Source organism: Phalangium opilio, unplaced genomic scaffold, assembly GCF_054372755.1.
Source record: "Phalangium opilio isolate 3A_F unplaced genomic scaffold, DU_Popi_V2 ptg000011l_1, whole genome shotgun sequence".
NCBI classification, from domain to species: Eukaryota; Metazoa; Arthropoda; class Arachnida; order Opiliones; family Phalangiidae; genus Phalangium; species Phalangium opilio.
Genome location: NW_028324147.1, coordinates 5,229,698 through 5,252,013, shown reverse-complemented (window position 1 = coordinate 5,252,013; position 22,316 = coordinate 5,229,698). Strand labels below are relative to the sequence as shown.

General features: G+C 37.2%; 1 protein-coding gene across 1 annotated transcript in view; it reads left to right on the top strand.

Moving 5' to 3' along the window:
* LOC149710015 (myosin light chain kinase, smooth muscle-like) overlaps positions 1-22,316 on the top strand; it is a 28,418-nt gene that overhangs the window by 4,658 nt on the left and 1,444 nt on the right. Inside the window, exons 2-13 of the mRNA XM_089858646.1 lie at positions 15,034-15,091; positions 15,193-15,369; positions 15,465-15,649; positions 15,722-15,778; positions 16,319-16,768; positions 16,825-17,121; positions 17,184-17,282; positions 17,459-18,138; positions 18,995-19,554; positions 21,075-21,278; positions 21,346-21,687; positions 21,768-21,920. Coding sequence (XP_089714772.1) covers positions 15,063-15,091; positions 15,193-15,369; positions 15,465-15,649; positions 15,722-15,778; positions 16,319-16,768; positions 16,825-17,121; positions 17,184-17,282; positions 17,459-18,138; positions 18,995-19,554; positions 21,075-21,278; positions 21,346-21,687; positions 21,768-21,920 — 3,233 coding nt within the window. The 5' untranslated portion in view covers positions 15,034-15,062. The remainder of the gene's footprint in view (positions 1-15,033; positions 15,092-15,192; positions 15,370-15,464; positions 15,650-15,721; positions 15,779-16,318; positions 16,769-16,824; positions 17,122-17,183; positions 17,283-17,458; positions 18,139-18,994; positions 19,555-21,074; positions 21,279-21,345; positions 21,688-21,767; positions 21,921-22,316) is intronic.

Genomic DNA, 22,316 nt, shown 5'->3' with positions numbered 1-22,316 from the left:
CGTCACACAAGTTGCTGAGCAGTAATTAAAGAATTTTGTTTGAATTGCCTTTTATTTTTTAAATTAATTTTAATGTTAACAAATTGGTCAAAACCCATTTTCAATCATGAACTTCAAACATAAGTTAGTAAGGTATGCTCCATAAGTTTGTCACTGGTTACAAACTGAAGCTTGTCATGAAGTGAATGAGGTAGGTCATAGATCGAGGTAAAGCGACGCATGGTGAGGCGCTGCTGTCAAAGGTTTAGTAATGCAGACTAAATAGGACCTAGATGGAACTTGGTCCTGCAAAATTAACCACCGAGTGTAGGACTTTAATTCTCACTTCCGTCGTTCTGCTAGAACTAGCTCGAGCTGTAAGTCTCTAGAGTAGCATTACGAAGTATAGGTAGTGTCATACTTATGGTAGGAACATATTTTATAAACTTATGGGTGTGCGTATGGTCTAGATTATATATTTCGACTGTAAAACAGATGCGAGGACTTAATTACTTCAATTTTATTTTTGCTTTTCATTCAATATTTTTCAAGAATATTTTCATTAGCGATTTTCGATTAGTAACTCGATATTTTATCTTGCAAAATATTTGTTGAAAATCTTTCGTTGCGAAATCTTTGAGTGACTGAGTGATTTAGTATTTATTTCGTTACATTTAGATTTGAAAGCTTTATAATCCTTTTGGATTTTAAATATTTTTGCAAGATTTAAAGTCTCCGTTAATCGTTATATTTTCTATTTTGTTTTTGAGATGTTTATCTCAATATCTTTAAAAAATTTAAAACTAGGCTAATCGACATTGGGTACAATTTCGTGGTTACCCTTATATGTGATTTTTGCGGTTGTCTTCCAAGCCTCAAATAAAGGGGCTGTTCACTATAACCAGGGATAGATTTAATTTTAGAAGTAGGAATGGAGAACGGTTAGTGTTTAGTTCAGTCCGACTCATAGACCACCCAGTATAGAGCCCCTCCCTCCAACACGTAATGAAAAGTTTAAATTATCTTATTGGGGCTCACTTAAACTACGTTTTGATGACGTTGCTGACGGGGACGGCGAAAAATACGTAATTCCTTTTTATCTCTGTCGTTATGACCCGCATCTTCTTTCATACCCCTCCGGCCCGTGGAAGGGGGTCCGGGACTTTGACGCGCGCCCACATTACTCTGTTCACCATTCCTACTTGTAAAATTAAATCTATCCCTGCTATAACTGATCAGCGTATTTTTTATGGTGTTGAAAAATTTAAAGAAAGTGGTTAGCGCCATTTAACTGCAGTGAATTTTAACGAATTTAAAATTATTTGCATTTCGACATATTTTTGGTTTTCTAAAAGATTTATCTATATAAGGGTTTAAGGCTTTTTCTGTCATTAATATTAATTGATTTTGGTTAAAAGTATCCCGATCTAGGCGTGGCTTTTGTTTAACTACATTTTGTAATTTACATATATAATTATAGGTATTTTAAAAACCGATAGTAATTAACCTTCAATTAATTGTTTGAAAGCTGTAATTTAGGAATATCGTATTTTTGATCTACGGCGCCGCTCAAGGTTGATCATAACTTATTAATTAATACGCTATTAATACTTATTAATTAACGTTATCAAATATGGGCTAGAAAACATGCATGGGAAAATTGTTACGTTTTTCTTGAAACGAATTTTCAAATCGGTCTCTTTGAAATACCATCCAATATTTTTAAAATCATTTTTTTTCGGATTTCACGGCCTAATTACAGCACGTAATCTATTAACATAGTTTAATATTAGCATTACGAAACGAAAGGGTTTGGCGTTATTAACCTTTTGACCCTAAAATACAAGCGAATTCAAACGCGATGCGATTCCAAAATTTGGTATTAAACTGGTTTATGGATACATATTTGAAAAAATTCGTACAGTGTTTTTTGTGAGAGAGTTGAATCTCTTGTTAATTTGTTTAATATTTCGCAAGTTACATGGATTTTTACGTGCTTGGCACTAACTAACAATCAAAGTTGGGCGTAGACAGTGTTTGATAGGTCCTGAGAATTTATTGCGCGACGGTGATAATTTTTGTAACCGTGATTTCATTGGTTGGTACAACACGCAACGAGATAGATTATTAGCCAGGTAAAATCCCTCGTATAAAATGATTAGTGTAGCCAGAAGTGAGATGAGACTAGAAGTGAAGGGCTCTAGCACTGATAGTAGATCCTGGCACTAGTGAACAAATTTGAGGATTTTATGCCGCTTCCATCGCGCCTACACTACAGAGAAAAAAATTGGTCGAGTTCCAAAAACATTTCCTACCCCCTTCCCCTCAACCTAAAGCCGCGGAACACGGACGCCTGTGCTTGAATCTAGTTCGGCCGTCTACCGCCACGAGCGTTTCACGTTTTGGAGGGAAAATTCAGAAACCGGTACTAGAGGGCCAGCCGTTCGTGTGTTATCAAGAATATTCGCTTTCGCCGAGTGAAGAATTTGGTTAGCTCAGTACTTCTAGTCTCATCTCACTTCTGGTACAACGCCCAACGAGATAGATTATTCGCCGGTAAAAATTCGTCATACATAATGATTGGTCTATAGCTCCTCCCACAAAATCGGCCTAGATACGTTGAGAAAATGGATGGCGACACAATTATTCCTAGTAGCTGTATGCATCCCTGGTAATTCTTGCTATTTGCCCACGAAACTCTCGGACCCGTTGCCAGGTGACTAAAAAATGTAAATTGCTACCTAATATTCTTAACACTGAGGATGATTAAAGCTAAACCTTGTGATGAATTTTAAACAAAAACTAAAATTATAAATTCCGACGACGTAATTTAAACCATCCATAACAAATACACCACACGTGTATTTCTTCAAATAAAAAATACCCGCTAAACTATTTAATTCATATCTCAAGGTTGAGTTTAGGTTAAAACTAATCATATTTCACGGTAAACTAATCCCTTTATTGTGTCGAGGTTCCCTATTTTTAAGTCGAATGCCAACAGCAGAAAGATGAAAATCTTTGAATTAATAGTTTCATTCTCTTTACGCTTTGCCAAACCTATAATAAAGAACGATTAAATTTAAATTTACGCCAAGTAAAAAAATTTACATAATATCAAGAGTAAATCAACTCGGAGTAAGGAATTATGGGATAAGAAACGGAAACTTGACCCACCATTGTATTTATGTTATGGCGTATGTTATCTCCATTTTGCCCTGAGGGTCACTGTTTTCGAGTTGTCATTTTAGTGTTTTAGGGTAGAACTCGCCGCCATCTTTTAAAATGGAGGCTTAAGTATACTGACTGGTAACGTCGCTAGAATATTTATATTTGTCTAGACCAAGGATAGATTTAATTTTAGGAGTAGGGATGGAGAACAGAGTAATCTGCGCGCGTCAAAGTCCCGGACCCCCTTCCACGGGACGGGGGGTATGAAAGAAGAGGCGGGGGGTCATAGCGACAGAGGGAAAAAGGAATTACGTATTTTTCACCGTCCCCGTCAGCAACGTCATCAAAACTTAGTTTAAGTGAGCCAATAAGATAATTTAAACTTTTCGTTACGTGTTGAAGGGAGGGGGATATACTGGGTGGTCTATGAGCCGGACTGAAGTAAATACTAACCGTTCTCCATTCCTACTTCTAAAATTAAATCTATCCCTGGCTAGACCAAGGGTCTAGACGTTATCGTTTAGAGGTCAATTTCTTAGCCTCTAAAATATATAGTCTGTGCAGACCTACATTGACGTAAATCCTAATTTATCCCCCTCTTATTTATTTAAATAATTTTTTAAATTCGACTCATTGACGTAGTTTACTTAAAAACTCATAATTTTTAACCCTAGCTGGATTATAATTAAAGTCTTTTAAAGCATTTTATTTCTATTTTAGTAGTCCAAGATTCAAGTTGATATCAGTTCTAGAAACATACAACCATGCACCATCTGTTCTCCCCCTAAAAACCGCCAGCACTTTGAAAAATAAATTGTATAATTTACTAGCGGTTTTTCTGAAACATAATTCTTTCATACGATATTTTTAATTGACATTGCTTTATGCAAGGCTAAATTCCACCGAATTTTCAAGTGTCTCTTCCCCTATAAATTTTCGTTTCATTTAAATAACAGAAAGCATAAGTTCGTAAGATGTGTTCCATTATAAGTTTGTTACTGGTAACTTAGAAACTGGAGCTTGTAATTTTGAAGTGAGTGAGGTAGGTCATAGATTCGAGGTAAAGCGATGCACGCCTGGTGAGGTGCTGCTGTCAAATTTGGCCTTAGTAATGCCAAGGAAGATGGAGATAGGGAAGTTTCGTGTGACGCTATAACTCCGGTCGCCCAAAAATCCCGTTTTAGGCGTGGATGTGCATGTGCGCATGCGCCGCACTTTTCTCGCGCATCGTACTGAGGATAGGCGGCACTACCGGTTTCCTGCGCAGTTCAAACTAACGCCGAATATAAGTCATGTGACCTGCTACATTTCGTGAAGAGAGATTCCTATACTGACCAAACTTCCCTATCTCCATCTTCCTTGGTAATGCAGACTAAATAGGACTAAGATGGAAGTCCTAGCTGCAAAATTAACCACCGAGTGTAGGACTTCAATTCTCGCTTGTCGTTCTCCCTCGAACTTGCTCTCATAACTCGAGAACAGTGTCCCTTGTGGCAAACAAAATGGAATGGAGATAGAAGTTACATTTTCGACTCAAAATTGATTGAAAGAACATCCCCCTTAACTTAATTTATGCCAGCCAGACTTATCAGCAGAAACACCCTGTATTTCATTAACTAAATAACCAAATAAAGAGTAACTAATTAAGCCTTTCTAATTAGAAAAAAACTGCACGAAAATACACCAAAAATAAGGAAAACCCTTCATTATTACTAGAAGTAAGATGAGACTAGAAGTGAAGGGCTCTAGCATTGGTAATAGATCCTGGCACTAGTGAACAAATTTGAGGATTTTATGCCGCTTCCATCGCGCCTACAATAGAGAGAAAAATTGGTCTAGTTCCAAAAAAATTTCCTACCCCCTTCCCCTCGTACCAGAGAGAATTTAGAAGGGGAGTGGAAAGGGTGGTTTGGAATGTAGCGCAACGTCGTCTGCTAAACGTTATCTAGGCAGGTCGATTTCCGGTATGATGCGTTTGTAACAGAGATATTTTAGAACACGTGACCGGAAACTCGCCTACCCCAAAAAGCTCAACGCGACATCTTGTTTGGGCGTCATCACGTTTAATAGAGTCAAAGGGGGGACCTTCCACTCCCCTTCTAAATTCTCTCTGCTCGTACTAAAGCCGCGGAACACGGACGCCTGTACTTGAATCTAGTTCGGCTGTCTACTGCCACGAGCGTCTCACGTTTTGGAGGGAAAATTCAGAAACCGCTACCAGAGGGCCAACCGTTGGTGTGTTATCAAGAATATTCACTTTTGCCAAGTGAAGAATTTGGTTAGCTCAGTACTTCTAGTCTCATCTCACTTCTGTTATTACAAAAGGAAAATTTGTACTGATAAAGATATCTCCTCAATCTGTATAATTAAACGACTCGTACCTCTAATTATTAAAAAACCCACACACAGAGACACATACGAATTAGTTAATTATTTTACATGAAAAACTAATTCAACCTTAAATTTAATTACCAGTTAACGTTTCACTATACCCTACAATTAAATAAGTATTAGAACATAAAAAAAATATATATTAAGACACATTTGGTTAAGTTTTAGATTTATAGTTAATGCGTATTTTAATGCTAGTTTGATACTTAAATATGATATTAATTTTTTTTGTCTGTTATCAATTTAAGTGAGTTATATATTGAAGGGGTAGGACTGACGGTATAATTTCCTTCTGACAGCCTGTGTAATTAGGAATGGTTTTTTTTTATATACTGTATATGACCTTGAAATTCTTTTTATTGTAGTTATAATTTAACAGACGTTAAGAATGTACCATAGAAGATAATGCTGGGAGTGTTCTAAGTTAATTACGTTATAATAATACTTAGTTTAGCTTCGACTTTAGTACAAATTCAGGTTGAAAATTATTGTATTTTAAGTGGAATTTTATTGGTTTGGTGTTGATGGTAGATTAGAAAGTTTTGATGTCAAATTTGGTCTAAATTATCTTATTTGTAAAAATGTTTATTTAATATAAATGTCTTTATATGAAATTAAGTATAATTGGTGTAAATAATTCGATCTAAAGCCCTTTTACTCTAAAACCTAATTGTAACTAATCTGGTTACCATTTTCCAAGATGGCCGCCGCGGATTTAAAGCTTCCTTTGAAGTACATCTTGAATGTGCTTAAGGATGTCAGCTTTTTCTTCAAAACTTGTTTCAATATCGTAGGTCACGAGGATAATTTTGTGTATATTTTACAAATACATAGGTAAAGATTGGCTTCAAATAAGCCACTCTGTATTTCAACACTAAATAATTACAATATTAAACGCGTAAATTTATTTCTTATCAAAAAAAGATGTTTAATATTATGTTAATCCACAAAAACCTCCCACGTTTCCGAATTATGCAGTCCGGTATCTAACTTCATTTTTATTTAATTTTTTAAATTTAATATTTATGATTTGCGTCGAAATATTTTACGCTATTGATATCCGTAAGTAAACTTATTGCAAGAAGTGATATCTAGTTTATTAGGGAAAAGGTATAAATTCGCCACATTTATAATCTAGCTTTATCTCCAGTCCAAACGTAAAGTAGGTCCGGAGTTAATCTCCACCTCTAAATTACAACCAGCATCTCATTGGTTCTTGAAAACGCACGTCAGCGCGGCGACGCGAATGTGGAAAATTACAGTCATATTTTCCGACTGAGGAGAGGCGAAATAGCCCGGCCTCCTTTTACTTCCCCCCCCTTGAGGAGAGGCGAAATAGCCCGGCCTCCTTTTACTTCCCCCCCCCTTGTATTTTGAAAGGGGGACTGGGACTATGGCGTGCGAATACTTAGACATCTTATTCCTTCTCCCTAATAAACTAGATATCACTTCTTGATATTGTAGATAGAAACATGTTTCCAATTGATAATATTCATTATTTTATACGCTCTTTTGATTAAAAAGGAAAATATTCTAGTCCAGTCTATGTATCCCATTTAATCTTACTCAAAAACAAAGTTTGTATGTTTCCTCTTAGGCCAATGAATGTTTCTAATTTAATTGCGAAACTCCCTCTTTACGGTATGATATTGGCCCATCCCAGATTTCAACCTTATTTTTAGACATATTTATATATGTTATCTTATAAGTGGGAAAGGTTCGGTTCTCAGGGAAAAACTAGAAATTAAAACAAAATAAACGATACAACTTTGTATTTATGCCTGTCACAAACATAATTTATGTTAAACCTATTTTCTTCTCTTTACACACATACACACTCAGACAAGCGTTCTTCCCTCCTCTCTCTCGTGGGAAATTAAATACTGTTACGTTATTTTAACACTTGTTTAAAGGGAAGATGAAGTGTTTACGCGACTTAACAGACTGACTTGACCCCAAAATGGGAGCCTTATTTTAACTGAAGTCTAAGGAATGACTTCTGGAGCCTTAATTTGACTTAGCTGCTAATAATTACTTTTGCTAATGGTAGGGCTTTTATATATTGATTTTATGGTGTAACATAGTTGCTATAGTGACGTTGAAGTCGAGAAATTTAAAAGTGGGTTTCTGGTACAAGTCAGGGAATTTTAAAATTGTCACAAATGTCAGGGACTGACTCATAATCAACGCTCAGATCAAACCGCTTTATATAGGAAGCTGAAAATTTCCATGGACGTTATTCTTAAGTGGTAGGCAGCACGCGCTTTAAAAAGATTTTTCCAATCCATCGCCGTCTTGAAAAATGGCGGCCAGAAACATAAAAAACCTTTATGGAATAGTCTACATAGCTGATATTTAATATTCTGGATTGTTACATCCTATAGGAGGGCTGTATGACATTTGCGGGTCAGGGGTCAACAAGGCATTTTTAGCCACAACATTCGAACTTTTGTACAATTAAAAGTGAGGAATTTTCTTCAGGGAAAGTGGCTTTAGACGGTCAGCGAAAACCTGGAAAAGTCCATGGCAATTTTGAAAAATTAAATATCTGTACTGTCATAAGTTCATAAGATATGTTCCTCCATAAGTTTGTCATTGGTTACAAACTGGAGCTTGTCATGAAGTGACGTTGTTGAAACGTCATAAATTGAACATATCTTATGAACTTACTTATTTGTATATGTCCTTGAAGGTGGTTGTATTTGACATTGAACTCGAGATGGCAGTGCCTTAAATTGGGAGTAAAAAATTAAAATAAAATCTAGGACTAAAACCGCGTAGTCGTACTGTACTTGGAGGTATCAAATGTCCCGTCTTTTTAGGAGCGAGGCCTGCTTAGGATAATTAAAGTGTTTATTCTTTCTTATTAGAACAACAAGGTGGCAGCTTGGCAGACTCTTAAGGCCCCTTCAGACTGTAGACTAAAAACCATACGTTCACGTCGGTGAAGTCACTTTGCTCCCTAAATTAGACACGTGACGTGTCAAAGAGACGTGTCAACGACTACGTAAAAGATTAGCGGGTTTAGTTTGAAAATTTTTCAGTTTCGTCGGACAGTGTCCAGATGGCACCACCTCGTTAGCGCCTTTTCTTTAGCCATAGCCCACTCGATCATACCCAAGTTACTGAAGCGTTATCGAGTGAGCTAATAAGCTTTATTAGACGATATTTATGGAACGTTCAAGGATTCTTGGAGCGGTGTTTATCATTTTGGATGAGCAGCTATTTTAGTATTCAAAAGTCTTGGTTCAAAAATCACATCACAAAATGAGACTTGTTTTTAAGTCTTCTGGTCTCAAGTCTGAACAGGGAAATGAAAGTATCGATGCGACCGAAGCATTAAGATTTTACTGTACAGTCTGAATGGGGCTTTACTGGGAATATTTTTATTAATAGCGAAGGGAAATGTTTAATTGTAGCTGTTGCAGTAAACTAAGGCGATCGTAAACTAAAAAGCGGATGACTAAACTCGAAACGCCACAGACGAGCGATTTGACCCAAATGGAGACCCTCCTCTCCCCTCCTTTAATATAACATCCCCGCATACAAAAACAAACCTCGTTTTGTTGATTGTTTTTGATTTTCAAGCCCAATAGTTTATTAAGTGGATGTGACTCCCCAATTTTAAAGTGAGGGTAACATTTGTTAAAAGAAATAGTTCAAGAAATGTGTAGGTTACTGGGTGCCATGTATCGTATGAGATCGGCCTTATCTGACTGGTTACCAAATACCACGTGCTTTACCCAGTTATGCTTGTTTATTAACTTAACTCTATTTTCTTTATATTTGTTTTTGTATTAATTGTTTAAAAAAATTGTGAATTTCAAATTTGCACTCGAATTATTTAAATATATTTATTTATAGTTGGACTAATTTACTGAAGGGATAATGAACGTGCATGCTCTTCTAAAGGGAAAGTAAATGATATATTGTATTTGCGTTTAGTGGTTTTTTGACTACTGTTAGCCGTTGTTTGTGGTTTGATCATCATAGCTATATTTAAATCGAAATTATAAATTTAAGAGTTTTTTAATTGGAGGTCCTTAGCAAGGATGTGTAATTAAACTGGGAAGGACGTGAGGTATACTTGGAAAGGGTCCTGGGGTCAAGTCACCTCCAGTGGACAAGTGACGGTCATCACCTATAGGGTTGGTACGCCGTCACGTGTCATGTCGTATTCCTTCAAACTTCATCGCCCAGAAGTTTCACTTACCAGAAGTGTGCCACGCTCCGGACGTAAAATCATTAACAGTTAATTTTATTTAAGCTTGAAAAATCAATCAGACAAGGTCATACCTGTACCATACCAATATTGTTTAATATAAAAATTAATTGGTTGATTGACGTTATACTAAATCGAACAAAAACCATTTTGTCTTTTGAATCTTTAACGAAATGAATTTCAAGAACTCGTATACGACGAATGACGGATCATTTGGAATGCATTTTTTTTTGCGAAACAGGCTCCCTAGGGTCTAGGTCGTGTTGTGTTTTTCATGGGCTCTTTTAAGATATAGGCAAGGCTAGGGTGCCAGGCTGCCACTCACGCTTAGACTCCTATTTAAGTAGTGAAACACTCATTCTTGGCCCGCGATAAGAGCTAAGAAAATATTTACGTCTAAAAATCTTAAAAGTCTTCTATCATTTCAAGTCTTGCAGGCTATGTCACTTTTTCCAGTTTTCTTTAGATGTGTTTCTTTTTTTTTTAATTCAATCAAATATCAAGTAATTGATACTTATAAGTATGCCTTTTAATTAAGGAAACAAAGTTATGGTCGAAGACGAATCTATAACACCATTTTGGTGTAACCAAGAAGTGATACGTAGTTTACTAGGGAGAAGGTATAAGATTCCTAAGTATTCGCGCGTCATAGTCCTAGTCCCCCTTTCAAAATACAAGGGCGGGGGACGTAAAAGGAGGCCGGGCTATTTCGCCTCTCCTCAGTCGGAAAATATGACTGTAATTTTCGTCACTCGCGTCGCGCTGACGTGCACGAGTTTTCAAGAACCAATGAGTTGCTGGTTGTAATTTAGAGGCGGAGATTAACTCCGGACCTACTATACGTTTGGACTGGAGATAAAGCTGGAAATGCGGCCAATTTATACCTTCTCCCTAATAAACTAGATATCACCTCTTGATGTAACTAACTGAGCAGAAGTTCATAAAATATGTTGGTTATAATATTTACATTTCAATAATATTTCGAAAACTTTCCATTTTCAACTTAACAAAAGCGTCGCGGCACGTCAGAAAGACAAAAACTCAGAATTAAATTTTCGAAACTGGTTATTATTATTGAAATAAAATTTTATTTGGACAACCCCATTTTCACGAACAAATTGAAATAAAATGTATTTATTAAATCGGTATAACCTCAAAAACAAAATTTATCCGCTGACAGGTCAAATATTGCTTAACTACAAACAATAACACCAATGAACAATCACAATAAAACAATCATTCAAATAAATTTTGAACGAAAAATAAAAAATTAATAAATAATTCGAAATGTTACTTTTGTAGCTAAACTTGTATAAACAGGAATACATAAAGCTTAGAGGAATCATTGTGTCCCCATATATCCCAGGTTAATTTCTATGCGGGTTTTGTGGGCCGGTCTTGAACTTACTATCCGTGACGCCTCATAATTCAGAATCCTTTCTAACTGTGATTTCATTGGAAGGTAGCAACGCGAGGTCAGGCGAGAGTTTCATAACCGCTTCATGTTACCTCTAGCTCGTAGATACGTTGAAAGAATGGCTACACAATTATTCTTAGTAGCTGTATGTATTCTGGTATAAATTATTGAATTATGTTTTTCGTAATCAAACTGGTATCAAATATTGACCACTGCTACATAAAGTTATTAAAAACCGTGCCTTTTTTTATTATTATTCAAAAGGATACAAGGTTAATGTAATTTTGATATTTTTCCTCCTATACAGAGTGTATATAGTTTCGCCGCCTTTTTCAATAGGTCATTAAATTGTAAGAAAATCTGCATATTACGTAGGAGGACATTAGTGTTGTATACGGTATAGGAATAAAACAGGGTGCGATAATTAGCTTAGGGTCTCTTTTTATGTAGACCACGAGCTCACCACGAAAACAAGGTCAAAACCTTAGAGGCATCTCGACTTTCCCACATGTACAAATTAATTTCGTTAATTATTTTTTAAACGGTTTTACAAGAAATGAGCTTCAAGCTATACAAAGTCGCGAAACCACTATATGAACTTAAGAAAGAAACACATACAATATTGGCATTGAAAAGCAGGTTGTTCATAATGAATTAATTTTATGTCGAGCTTTGGGCATGGTTCTATACATGAGTTCAAGTTCTTAATACCATAAATTCGTAAGATATGTATGTTCCATAAGTTTGTTAATCTCTGGCTACAAACTGGAGCTTGTCATGAGGTGAGGGAGGTAGGTCATAGATTCGAGGTAAAGCGAAGGAGGCCTGATGAGGCGCTGTCAAAGACTTAGTAAAGCGGACTAAATAGGACTAGATGGAAGTCCTGCAAAATTAACCATCCGAGTGTAGGACTTCAATTCTCGCTTGTCGTTCTCGAACTAGTTATCTCGAGCTGTAAGTCTCTAGCATTACGAAGTATAGGTAGTGTCATACTTGTGGAATAGTCATATCTTATAAACTTATGGTGAACTGATAACTGAACAGAGTTTCTTAGAATCTGATGATATAAATACACTTCAAATTAAGAACTTCCTCTTCAAAATTTTTATTTAGACTATCTCCGGAACTAGCAGCGTGAATCACAACCTAACGCAAACATACAAACTACAAACTATAGACAAACCCAAGCTGAACTATACAAATTTACTCTCAAACAAACCAAAGTTTCAACAACCATTTTGAAATAAGTGTATACACACCCATACATCGTCATCGTCGTCGTAAAAATGGGGTCTCAATCTAAAATAAACCTTATCAACCAATTTAAATTAAGTCCTTTAACAGTCCTGAGAGATAGACAGTCAGTTACTCACTCATCTCGACATCTCGTTCTAAATAGGGTTAAGGAAATTTCGAAATTTCTTAACATCCGTGAAATCGGATCATGAACCACTCAATTTACACTTTTGGGCCGCCATTTTTAAAGATGGCGTCAAATCGAAACCATCTATAGGGTAACCCGTCTATAGGGTATAGCAAACCAGTGTATTAAGTTAAAATTAGTGAAAGCTGTTGAAACGGGCAATTAATGTTATTCCATAAAGCTTTATTTACATTTCTGGCCGCCATTTTTCAAGATGGCCACGGATTGCAAAAATCTTTCCAAGCGCGTGCCTACTACTTAAGAGTAACGTCCCTGCAAAATTTCAGCTTTCTAAGTAAAGCGGTTTGGACTGGGCGTTGACTATCACCTACTCAGTCATTACTTTGACCATAAGTTTATAAAAAATGTTCCATAAGTATGACACTTCCTATACAAGTTCGTAATGCGAGAGACTTACAGCTCGAGCTAGTTCAATCAGAACGACAAGTGAGAATTGAAGTCCTACACTCGGTGGTGGTTAATTTTGGAGGACTTCCATCTTCCTCTTTAGTCTGCATTGCTAAGCCCAAATTTGACAGCAGCGCCTCACCAGGCCTCCCTCGCTTTACCTCCACGAATCTATGCCCAACCTCATTCACTCACTTCAAAATTACAAGCTTCAGTTTGTAACCAGAGATTAACAAACTTATGGAACATACATATCTTATGAACTTATGCTTATATAGGTATAGTATAGATAAATCTCTTAAAAATGGTTCAAATCCATTTCATAGTCACTTTAGTTTAATGTTGATGGCGTCGTGAATTCTTGTCGCATTCATTCATTCATAGATGGATGGGGGTTATTATTATTACTATAGGGTTGGCTCCATCAAACTGAGTTCGTAAAGAGGTCACGGAGAAAATCTTTTTCAAAAGAAAAGATTATGTATTTTTTTTTTTTTTTACTGGAAGGCAATCCGTTATTATATAACTTTCGAACATTTAATTTCAAAGCTATCATTATTTGCCGGTATATATTCTAAATAAAATTTAGTTTGAAAGCGAAAGCCTTATTAGGAAGGGTGCCGGATTATTCATGCTTTGGAAGTGGCACTGTAGGCAATATTTATACGTATTTCAATATGGTTAAAGGTAAGGGGGTGTCATTACTTGACCGATGGTGTCCGCCCTCGGTTATTGCTTGATTTCTCAGGGTTATTTTTTCTTTATTTATTATTATTTATTCTGGGTTGTACTGTTTATGGACTACTTTTTTATTTACGGGCTTTGAAATGAGGTGTCAATCCGCGTCTACGTTTGAATGTGGTATCATTTAAAGATGATTAAAAGGTGTTGAATATGAATTGCGTTAACGTAATCTGTCATTATATAAAGGATAAATACCACCTATTCATAGTTGTGTTATTAAAAATGGAGTTATGAAATTCGAAACTCGTAAGGAAAAAGGAACATGAGTCATACAGGGATACTCTGGGCTTGAATATCTTATCAAGAAGTGATATCTAGTTTATTAGGGAGAAGATATAAATTCGCCACATTTCCAGCTTTATCTCCAGTCCAAACGTACAGTAGGTCCGGAGTTAATCACCACCTCTAAATTACAATCAGCATCTCATTGGTTCTTGAAAACTCACGTCAGCGCGACGCGAATGACAAAAATTACAGTCATATTTTCCGACTGAGGAGAGGCGAAATAGCTCGGCCTCCTTTTACGTCCCCCCCCCCTTGTATTTTGAAAGGGGGACTGGGACTATGGCGCGCGAATACTTAGGCATCTTATACCTACTCCCTAATAAACTAGATATCACCATTCTCCATTCCTACTTCTAAAATTAAAATCTGCTCTAGCCCTAAGAATTTTGTTAGAACTTAGAAACTATGGCAACGATAAGATTACAAAGTGTTCTAATTGGTTATTATCGCCACATTTCCAATAACGTAACATTTTTGACACTTTACCCGTACTTAAATTTGAGATACGAGTGCGGAGCGATTGGCCTTACGTTATACAATACTCGATAAAAGTACATACTCGCCTATTATCTAAAATTATTACCTGGTTTCTCTGATATTACCTGTGATGTTGTAAACGAGATAGGGGAGGATTTCAATAATATTTTACGCTATATAATATGTAATTTTTTACTACGCAATTGAGTATCCTGTTACCTTAAAGTTGCTTAAAGACATTTTAATAACATAAATTTATTCATTTAAAAAAATTGGGTATTTCGGTAGAACAGAAAGTCAATTATGGGTGACTATACAACATTTTTTGTTTTTGAAATTTAATTTTGATAAATTGGTATTATAAATTAAGGGTTGTGTTGTTTTAAACCTCAAGGCGGTTTTTGTTATCGTTGTATTAAAGTCATTAACGGTTAATAAAGTTATTGATTGATTTTTAATTCGTATAAATTAACATTTTTTATTTATTATAATTTTTTTACTATTTTGCCTGTCTAGAGCTTTGTTGAAAATCAGGTTCCGATAACATGTCGACATCAAAGCTAACGGGTAAAAAGTAAGTGTATTTTAATTGCTGACTAATATTATATTTCAACAATTTAAGTGACATAATAACCTAACCGATTAATTTGATTGATTTTATATTAATTTTATCAGTACACCTTGTACGCCGGAATTCACTGTTAAATTGAAAAATGCAATATGTACCGAGGGTCAACCCGTGACCTTGGAATGTTGCGTCAAAGGGTACCCAGCACCGGAAGTGACTTGGGAAAAAGGTGGTCAAGTTATTGGAACCACACGATGTATTAGAACCGAACGTCAAGGTGAAAGGTTAGTGAAACACGTTTTAATTTCAAATTAATTGTTAGTTAATTGGTTTGAAGCATACGTTTATAAGATATGTTCCGTATCTTTTTATACATCAGATGTAAGCTGACAATTAAAAGTTTCTCTAAAACCGAAACTGGAACTTACAAATGTATGGCCACCAATAAGTTCGGAACCGCCTTTACCATAAGTACTTTAAAAATTGAAGGAAACGCAATCTCAACTCCTCCTTCGAACGAATCTCAACTAAACAAAAATAAAACTGTTCCTGATAAAATCAATAGTAAGTCAAGACAATTTTAACATAATTTAAAATTAAAGTTTAAACAAAATAATAAATATTCCCTTTTATTAGAATTTATCTTTCCTAAGTTAAAACCAGTTGTCAAAACCCCACCTGATTACGTACGAAGTAAGTAACCAAAGAGTTTCATATTCGTTAATTAAAATTCGTACAATTAAGTTAGGAATACATATAGCTACTAGGAATCATTGTGTATCCATCCTTTTTCACTCAACGCATCTAGGCGTGTTTTGTGGGAGGAGCTAGCTAGACTAATCATTATGTATGACGAATTTTACCAAATCGAATAATCTATCTAGCTGCGCGTTGCACCTTGCTTGCGCTGCAACCTGACCTCGCGTACCTACCAAACCAACCATTGAGATCATAGGCTAGGATAGTGCTGCTCTAGCCCGGCCCACAAAACCCGAGCATAGAAATTATGTAGGCACAATTATTCCTATTGGCTGTATACATTCTTGATTAATTCTAATTGTTTGTTCTTTCATTTAAAAACTTCCATAATTGTTGGAAAAGTGTAAATAACATTTCAATATTTAATACAATAGAGAGAAAAGCACTGTGATACTAATTAAGCCTTTTCCTCTCTATTTGTTCTTATTCATTAAACAAATAACAATAACACGTCAGTCCTCATAATTTTTTCAGCCGATTCCAAAAAGCTTCATTTCTCAATTCGCAAATCGCCTCCTAAACAAACCAATGGTGAAGTCACTCCGCCCACTCTTAAACCGCAAACAGCCGCCCATAACCGGAAAGGTGCCCAATTATGTACCGTCGAGAAAGTGTCCTTCCGCAAACGCGACAAGGCTCCCACATTCATCATGCCGCCTCATAGTAAAGTCGTCGATGAAGGTGACTCTGTCCGGTTCATATGTTCAGTGTCCGGCGTACCAGAGCCAACGGTCAAATGGGAAAGATCCGACGCGACCACCAACGATGATGATAAGCCATGTCCGCGGTTCAAGTTCTCTCAGAATGAATGCATTCACATGTTTGACATTGAAAATGTCAAGGTTAAAGACAGCGGACATTACGTTGCCATGGTTACAAATTCCGTTGGTAAAACGTCGGCTTCGTTGGACTTAGAAGTTAGAGGTAAGACTAAGTTGGTCAACCTCGCGACTTGCCTTAACCCTTAACGATTGCTTTAGCCAAAAAACCTAAATCAAGTCCACCAGTGGTCATCCGACCCTTGGAAGACTTCGCCATTGACGATGGTCAGTTATGTCTTTTATCCTGCGAGGTCTCAGGATTTCCCGCGCCTAATATCACGTGGTTGAAAGATGAAGAAGTTTTTAAAGCACACCAAGACGCTGATGTCACTTTCGATGGTCAAACGGCGGCCTTGACCATCACTGAAGTTTACCCTGAAGACGAGGGCTTCTACACCTGTCGAATTGAGAATGATCTTGGACAAGTTGAGACTTCGTGTCGTGTTATTGTCAACGGTAAGTTAATCATTTCTAATTAATGTTTAGAATTCAATTAAGAGTAATTGGGACCGTATCAGAAAAACAAAGACCAGGGGAAAAGCCACAGTTTGTTCAAGCATTGAAGGACCTTGAAGAAGTCGATGGTAGTCCAGTAACTCTTTCGGTACAAGTTAAAGGTAAGTTTTAGTTTGATTTTGATAGTGAGGTCATCCTTCTTGACCAATCATAGGTTAAAGATACTTTTTTCTGATTTATCATGAAATGAATATATTTAGGCCTAAAAGTGTTTACGATATATTTTGTAAGCATAAACAGTTTTGTAAACAACCAATTTTAATTTTAAATAATTAAGGGTCTCAACCTATGGAAGTAATTTGGGTTCACAACGAAAACGAGATTCAAAACTGTCCCGAATTTCAATACGTCACTTCGGACGATGGCGCGACGCATTCTCTAGTCATTGAAGAACTATTTCCCGAAGACGCTGGTCTGTACTCGTGCGAAGTCTACAATAAGTTCGGCGAAAACGAATGTTCTTGCACTCTGACTGTCCTAGATCGGACCGAAATCACTCCCACAAATACAAAACCACGTACTCCATTACCGCCCCCCTCAACAACAACAACAGCCACCCTGGACACGAACCAAGAGGACACCCTGTCCTCCTCTGGTAAGGAATCTCCGGTTCCCAAGAGTCCCGTCTTCAGGAGATCCAAGTCAAATGATACTCGCGCTGCTGGACAAGTATTTGTTGAGAAACGGGAATTGACTTTAGTAACCCCGATGGAAAATAGTTCCTCAAGGCGTAGGAACTCTTTAATTAGCGGAAGCGCTTCACCTATACCGGAAATACTTGTAACGGATGCCTCTGTTCCGTTTCCGTTGACGACACGTGTCTTGTCGCCGCCCAGATTGACTCCCGCGCAAGTTCTAAAGGGCCCGCAAAGTATATCCATTCTTAGAGGACAGAATATCACTTTGAGGACGCATTTTATCGGGTCACCACCGCCTACAATTACTTGGATTAAAGGAGTAAGTACTTTTACTTTGTTGTCGTGGATTCTACCCAAACTTCAAACGGGGATCATATAAACCTGGAAAGCTTATATGGGAAAAACTTGGGAAATGTATGGGGGAAAACCTGGAAAACTCGGGAAATGTGGGGGAAACTCGGGAAATATGTGGGGGAAAACCTGGAAAACTCTGAGAAATATGTGGGTGAAAACCTGGAAAACTCTGAGAAATATGTGGGTGAAAACCTGGAAAACTCTGAGAAATATGTGGGTGAAAACCTGGAAAACTCTGAGAAATATGTGGGTGAAAACCTGGAAAACTCTGAGAAATATGTGGGTGAAAACCTGGAAAACTCTGAGAAATATGTGGGTGAAAACCTGGAAAACTCTGGGAAATATGTGGGTGAAAACCTGGAAAACTCTGGGAAATATGTGGGTGAAAACCCGGAAAACTCTGGGAAATATGTGGGGGGGAAACCCGGAAAACTCTGGGAAATATGTGGGGGGGAACCCGGAAAACTCTGGGAAATATGTGGGGGGGAAACCTGGAAAACTCTGGGAAAACCTGGAAAACTCTGGGAAAACTGTGGGGGGAAAACCTGGAAAACTCTGGGAAATATGTGGGGGGAAAACCTGGAAAACTCTGGGAAATATGTGGGGGGAAAACCTGGAAAACTCTGGGAAATATGTGGGGGGAAAACCTGGAAAACTCTGGGAAATATATCGTTTAAAAACCTGGAAAAGTCGGGGAAATATATCGTTTAAAAACCTGGAAAAGTCGGGGAAATATATGGGAAAAACTCGGGGAAATAGTTTTTTGAAAAGTGTAAAAAAACGCGAGGAACTTCGTTAGTTCATGGACAAATTCCTTTCAGGGCAAAATACTTAAAGAAAACGATCGAATCGCCATCGAAATTCACGAAGGTCTAACGGTCCTCATTATCAAAAATGCTACTTCCGACGATAGTGGAAAATACGTGGTTACAGTTGAAAACAGCGGTGGATCCGATTGTCTCTTCGCCTCTGTCTCGGTTGAAGGTCCTCCTGATCCACCCAGCGAGAAACCAGTTGTCTCCGATGTCACCAGTCACTCGGCCATCGTCTGTTGGAGCGGCTCACCCTATGACGGAGGTAGCATCATAACCGGGTACATCGTGGAAAAATGTTCCCTTCCCGAAATGAGATGGACGCAAGTTAGCAGAGCTTGTCACACGACTTCCTATCACGTCAGGGACTTGTTACCCGAAAGACGATACGTCTTCAGGGTCAAGGCTGAGAATGTCCATGGATTGAGCGCGCCAAGTCCCGAATCTGATTCGGTCTTCACTGTTGATAATGACGACAATGATTCCGTCATCATGGACTCGCAAGTAGTTGAAATTGAGAAGGATGTACCATTTTCTGATCGGTATTCGCTAGCGGAAGTCATTGGAAAGTAAGTACCTTGTCTGTTTTATTCGTAAATCTGTCCCCAATAACGGGGTTCATACAAACATGGAAAACTTAGGGAAATAAATAGTTAACAAAAAACTCAAGGAAATTAAAATTCGGGGCATTCAGATAACTTCGTGAGGTTTGAGTAAGTGTGCCCTGAAGGGGTTGCTTCAACTATAAAAAAACCACTACCGTTGTTATTACTCCATATATGGAAAAAACCCTTGAAAACTCAGGGAAATATGTGGGAAAGAACCTGGAAAACTCTGGGAAATATGTGGGAAAGAACCTGGAAAACTCTGGGAAATATATGGAAAGAAAACCTAGAAAATTCATGCAAATATATGGAAAGAAAACCCAGAAAACTAATTAGGGAAATATATATGGGCAAAACACTTAAAAACTCACGGAAATATATATGGGGAAAAAACCCTTAAAAACTGAAGGAAATATATGGGAAAAAACCCTTAAACTGAAGGAAATATATGGGAAAAAACCCTTAAACTGAAGGAAATATATGGGAAAAAACCCTTAAAAACTGAAGGAAATATATGGGAAAAAACCCTTAAAAACTGAAGGAAATATATGGGAAAAAACCCTTAAAAACTGAAGGAAATATATGGGAAAAAACCCTTAAAAACTGAAGGAAATATATGGGAAAAAACCCTTAAAAACTGAAGGAAATATATGGGAAAAAACCCTTAAAAACTGAAGGAAATATATGGGAAAAAACCCTTAAAAACTGAAGGAAATATATGGGAAAAAACCCTTAAAAACTGAAGGAAATATATGGGAAAAAACCCTTAAAAACTGAAGGAAATATATGGGAAAAAACCCTTAAAAACTGAAGGAAATATATGGGAAAAAAACCCTTAAAAACTGAAGGAAATATATGGGAAAAAAAACCCTTAAAAACTGAAGGAAATATATGGGAAAAAAACCCTTAAAAACTGAAGGAGATATATGGGAAAAAACCCTTAAAAACTGAAGGAAATATATGGGAAAAACCCTTAAAAACTGAAGGAGATATATGGGAAAAACCCCTTAAAAACTGAAGGAGATATATGGGAAAAACCCCTTAAAAACTGAAGGAGATATATGGGAAAAACCCCTTAAAAACTGAAGGAGATATATGGGAAAAACCCCTTAAAAACTGAAGGAGATATATGGGAAAAACCCCTTAAAAACTGAAGGAGATATATGGGAAAAACCCCTTAAAAACTGAAGGAGATATATGGGAATAAACCCTTAAAAACTGAAGGAGATATATGGGAAAAAACCCTTAAAAACTGAAGGAGATATATGGGAAAAAACCCTTAAAAACTGAAGGAGATATATGGGAAAAAAACCCTTAAAAACTGAAGGAGATATATGGGAAAAAACCCTTAAAAACTGAAGGAAATATATGGGAAAAAACCCTTAAAAACTGAAGGAGATATATGGGAAAAAACCCTTAAAAACTCAGGGAAATATGCATGGGAAAAAATCTGGAAAACTCTAAAACTGTCCAAACCTATCTAGGGGACGTTTCGGTATTGTTTATTGTTGCCACGAAAAACGTACTGGTCTTCAAAGGGCGGCTAAAGTAATTCGTTGCGTCAAATCCAAAGACAAATTGAAAGTTAGAGAGGAAGTTGAAGTCATGAACCGTTTGAAGCATCCGAAACTACTTCAATTGTATGGCGCTTACGAAGGTCCCAAAGAAGTAACGCTAGTCATGGAATAGTAAGCTCTGAATGTTTTGGAATTTCATCAAAAATTATTGAATCTGGAAATATTAATATATCTGTAGCGTAACTGGTGGCGAGTTGTTCGAACGAATTGTGGCCGACGACTTCGTCCTCTTGGAACGCGATTGCGTCCTCTTTATGCAACAGATATGCGAGGCGGTCAAGTACATGAACGACAGTGGCGTCATTCACTTGGACTTGAAACCGGAAAACATTTTATGCGAATCCAAAACGAGCCATCATATTAAAATCATCGATTTTGGATTGGCCAAACTCTTTAAACCGGACGAATCCATTCGCGTCTTATTCGGAACCCCGGAGTTTGTGGCACCGGAAGTAATTAGCTACGAACCCGTTGGAACTTACAGCGATATGTGGAGTGTCGGAGTCATATGTTACGTCTTGTAAGTACTTAATTTCTTATAATTGTAAAATTATAGTTGACAGGTTTGTAGGTAATTGTTAATGGGTTGGGCTGCGTTAGGTTGACTGGTCTTTCGCCATTCATGGGTGATTCGGACGCCGAGACCTTTGCTAATATTACGAGAGTTGATTATGATTTTGATGATGAAGCTTTCGACGCAGTCTCCGAAGATGCCAAGGACCTTATATCAAAACTATTCATTCGTAGACCAGAGTAAGTAGACAATTAAGTAACTTTGTTCACCTTAAATTAAATTCCCGTGACGAGGATCCAAATTCGGTGGGAAAGGCAGGGAGCCCGGTGGTCCTATATTTTTTTGAAACCTGTCCTCTAATTTTGCGAAAGGTCCTATAATTTCATGAAAGGTTCTATAATATAAGGGATAGATTTAATTTTAGAAGTGGGAATGGAGAACAGAGTAATCTGGGCGCGCGTCGAAGTCCCGGACCCCCCTTTCCCGGGACGAGGGGGGGGGTTATGAAAGAAGAGGCGGGGGGTCATAGCGACAGAGGTAAATAGGAATTACCTCCGTATTTTTCGCCGTCCCCGTCAGCAACGTCATCAAAACGTAGTTTAAGTGAGCCAACCAATAAGATCATTTAAACTTTT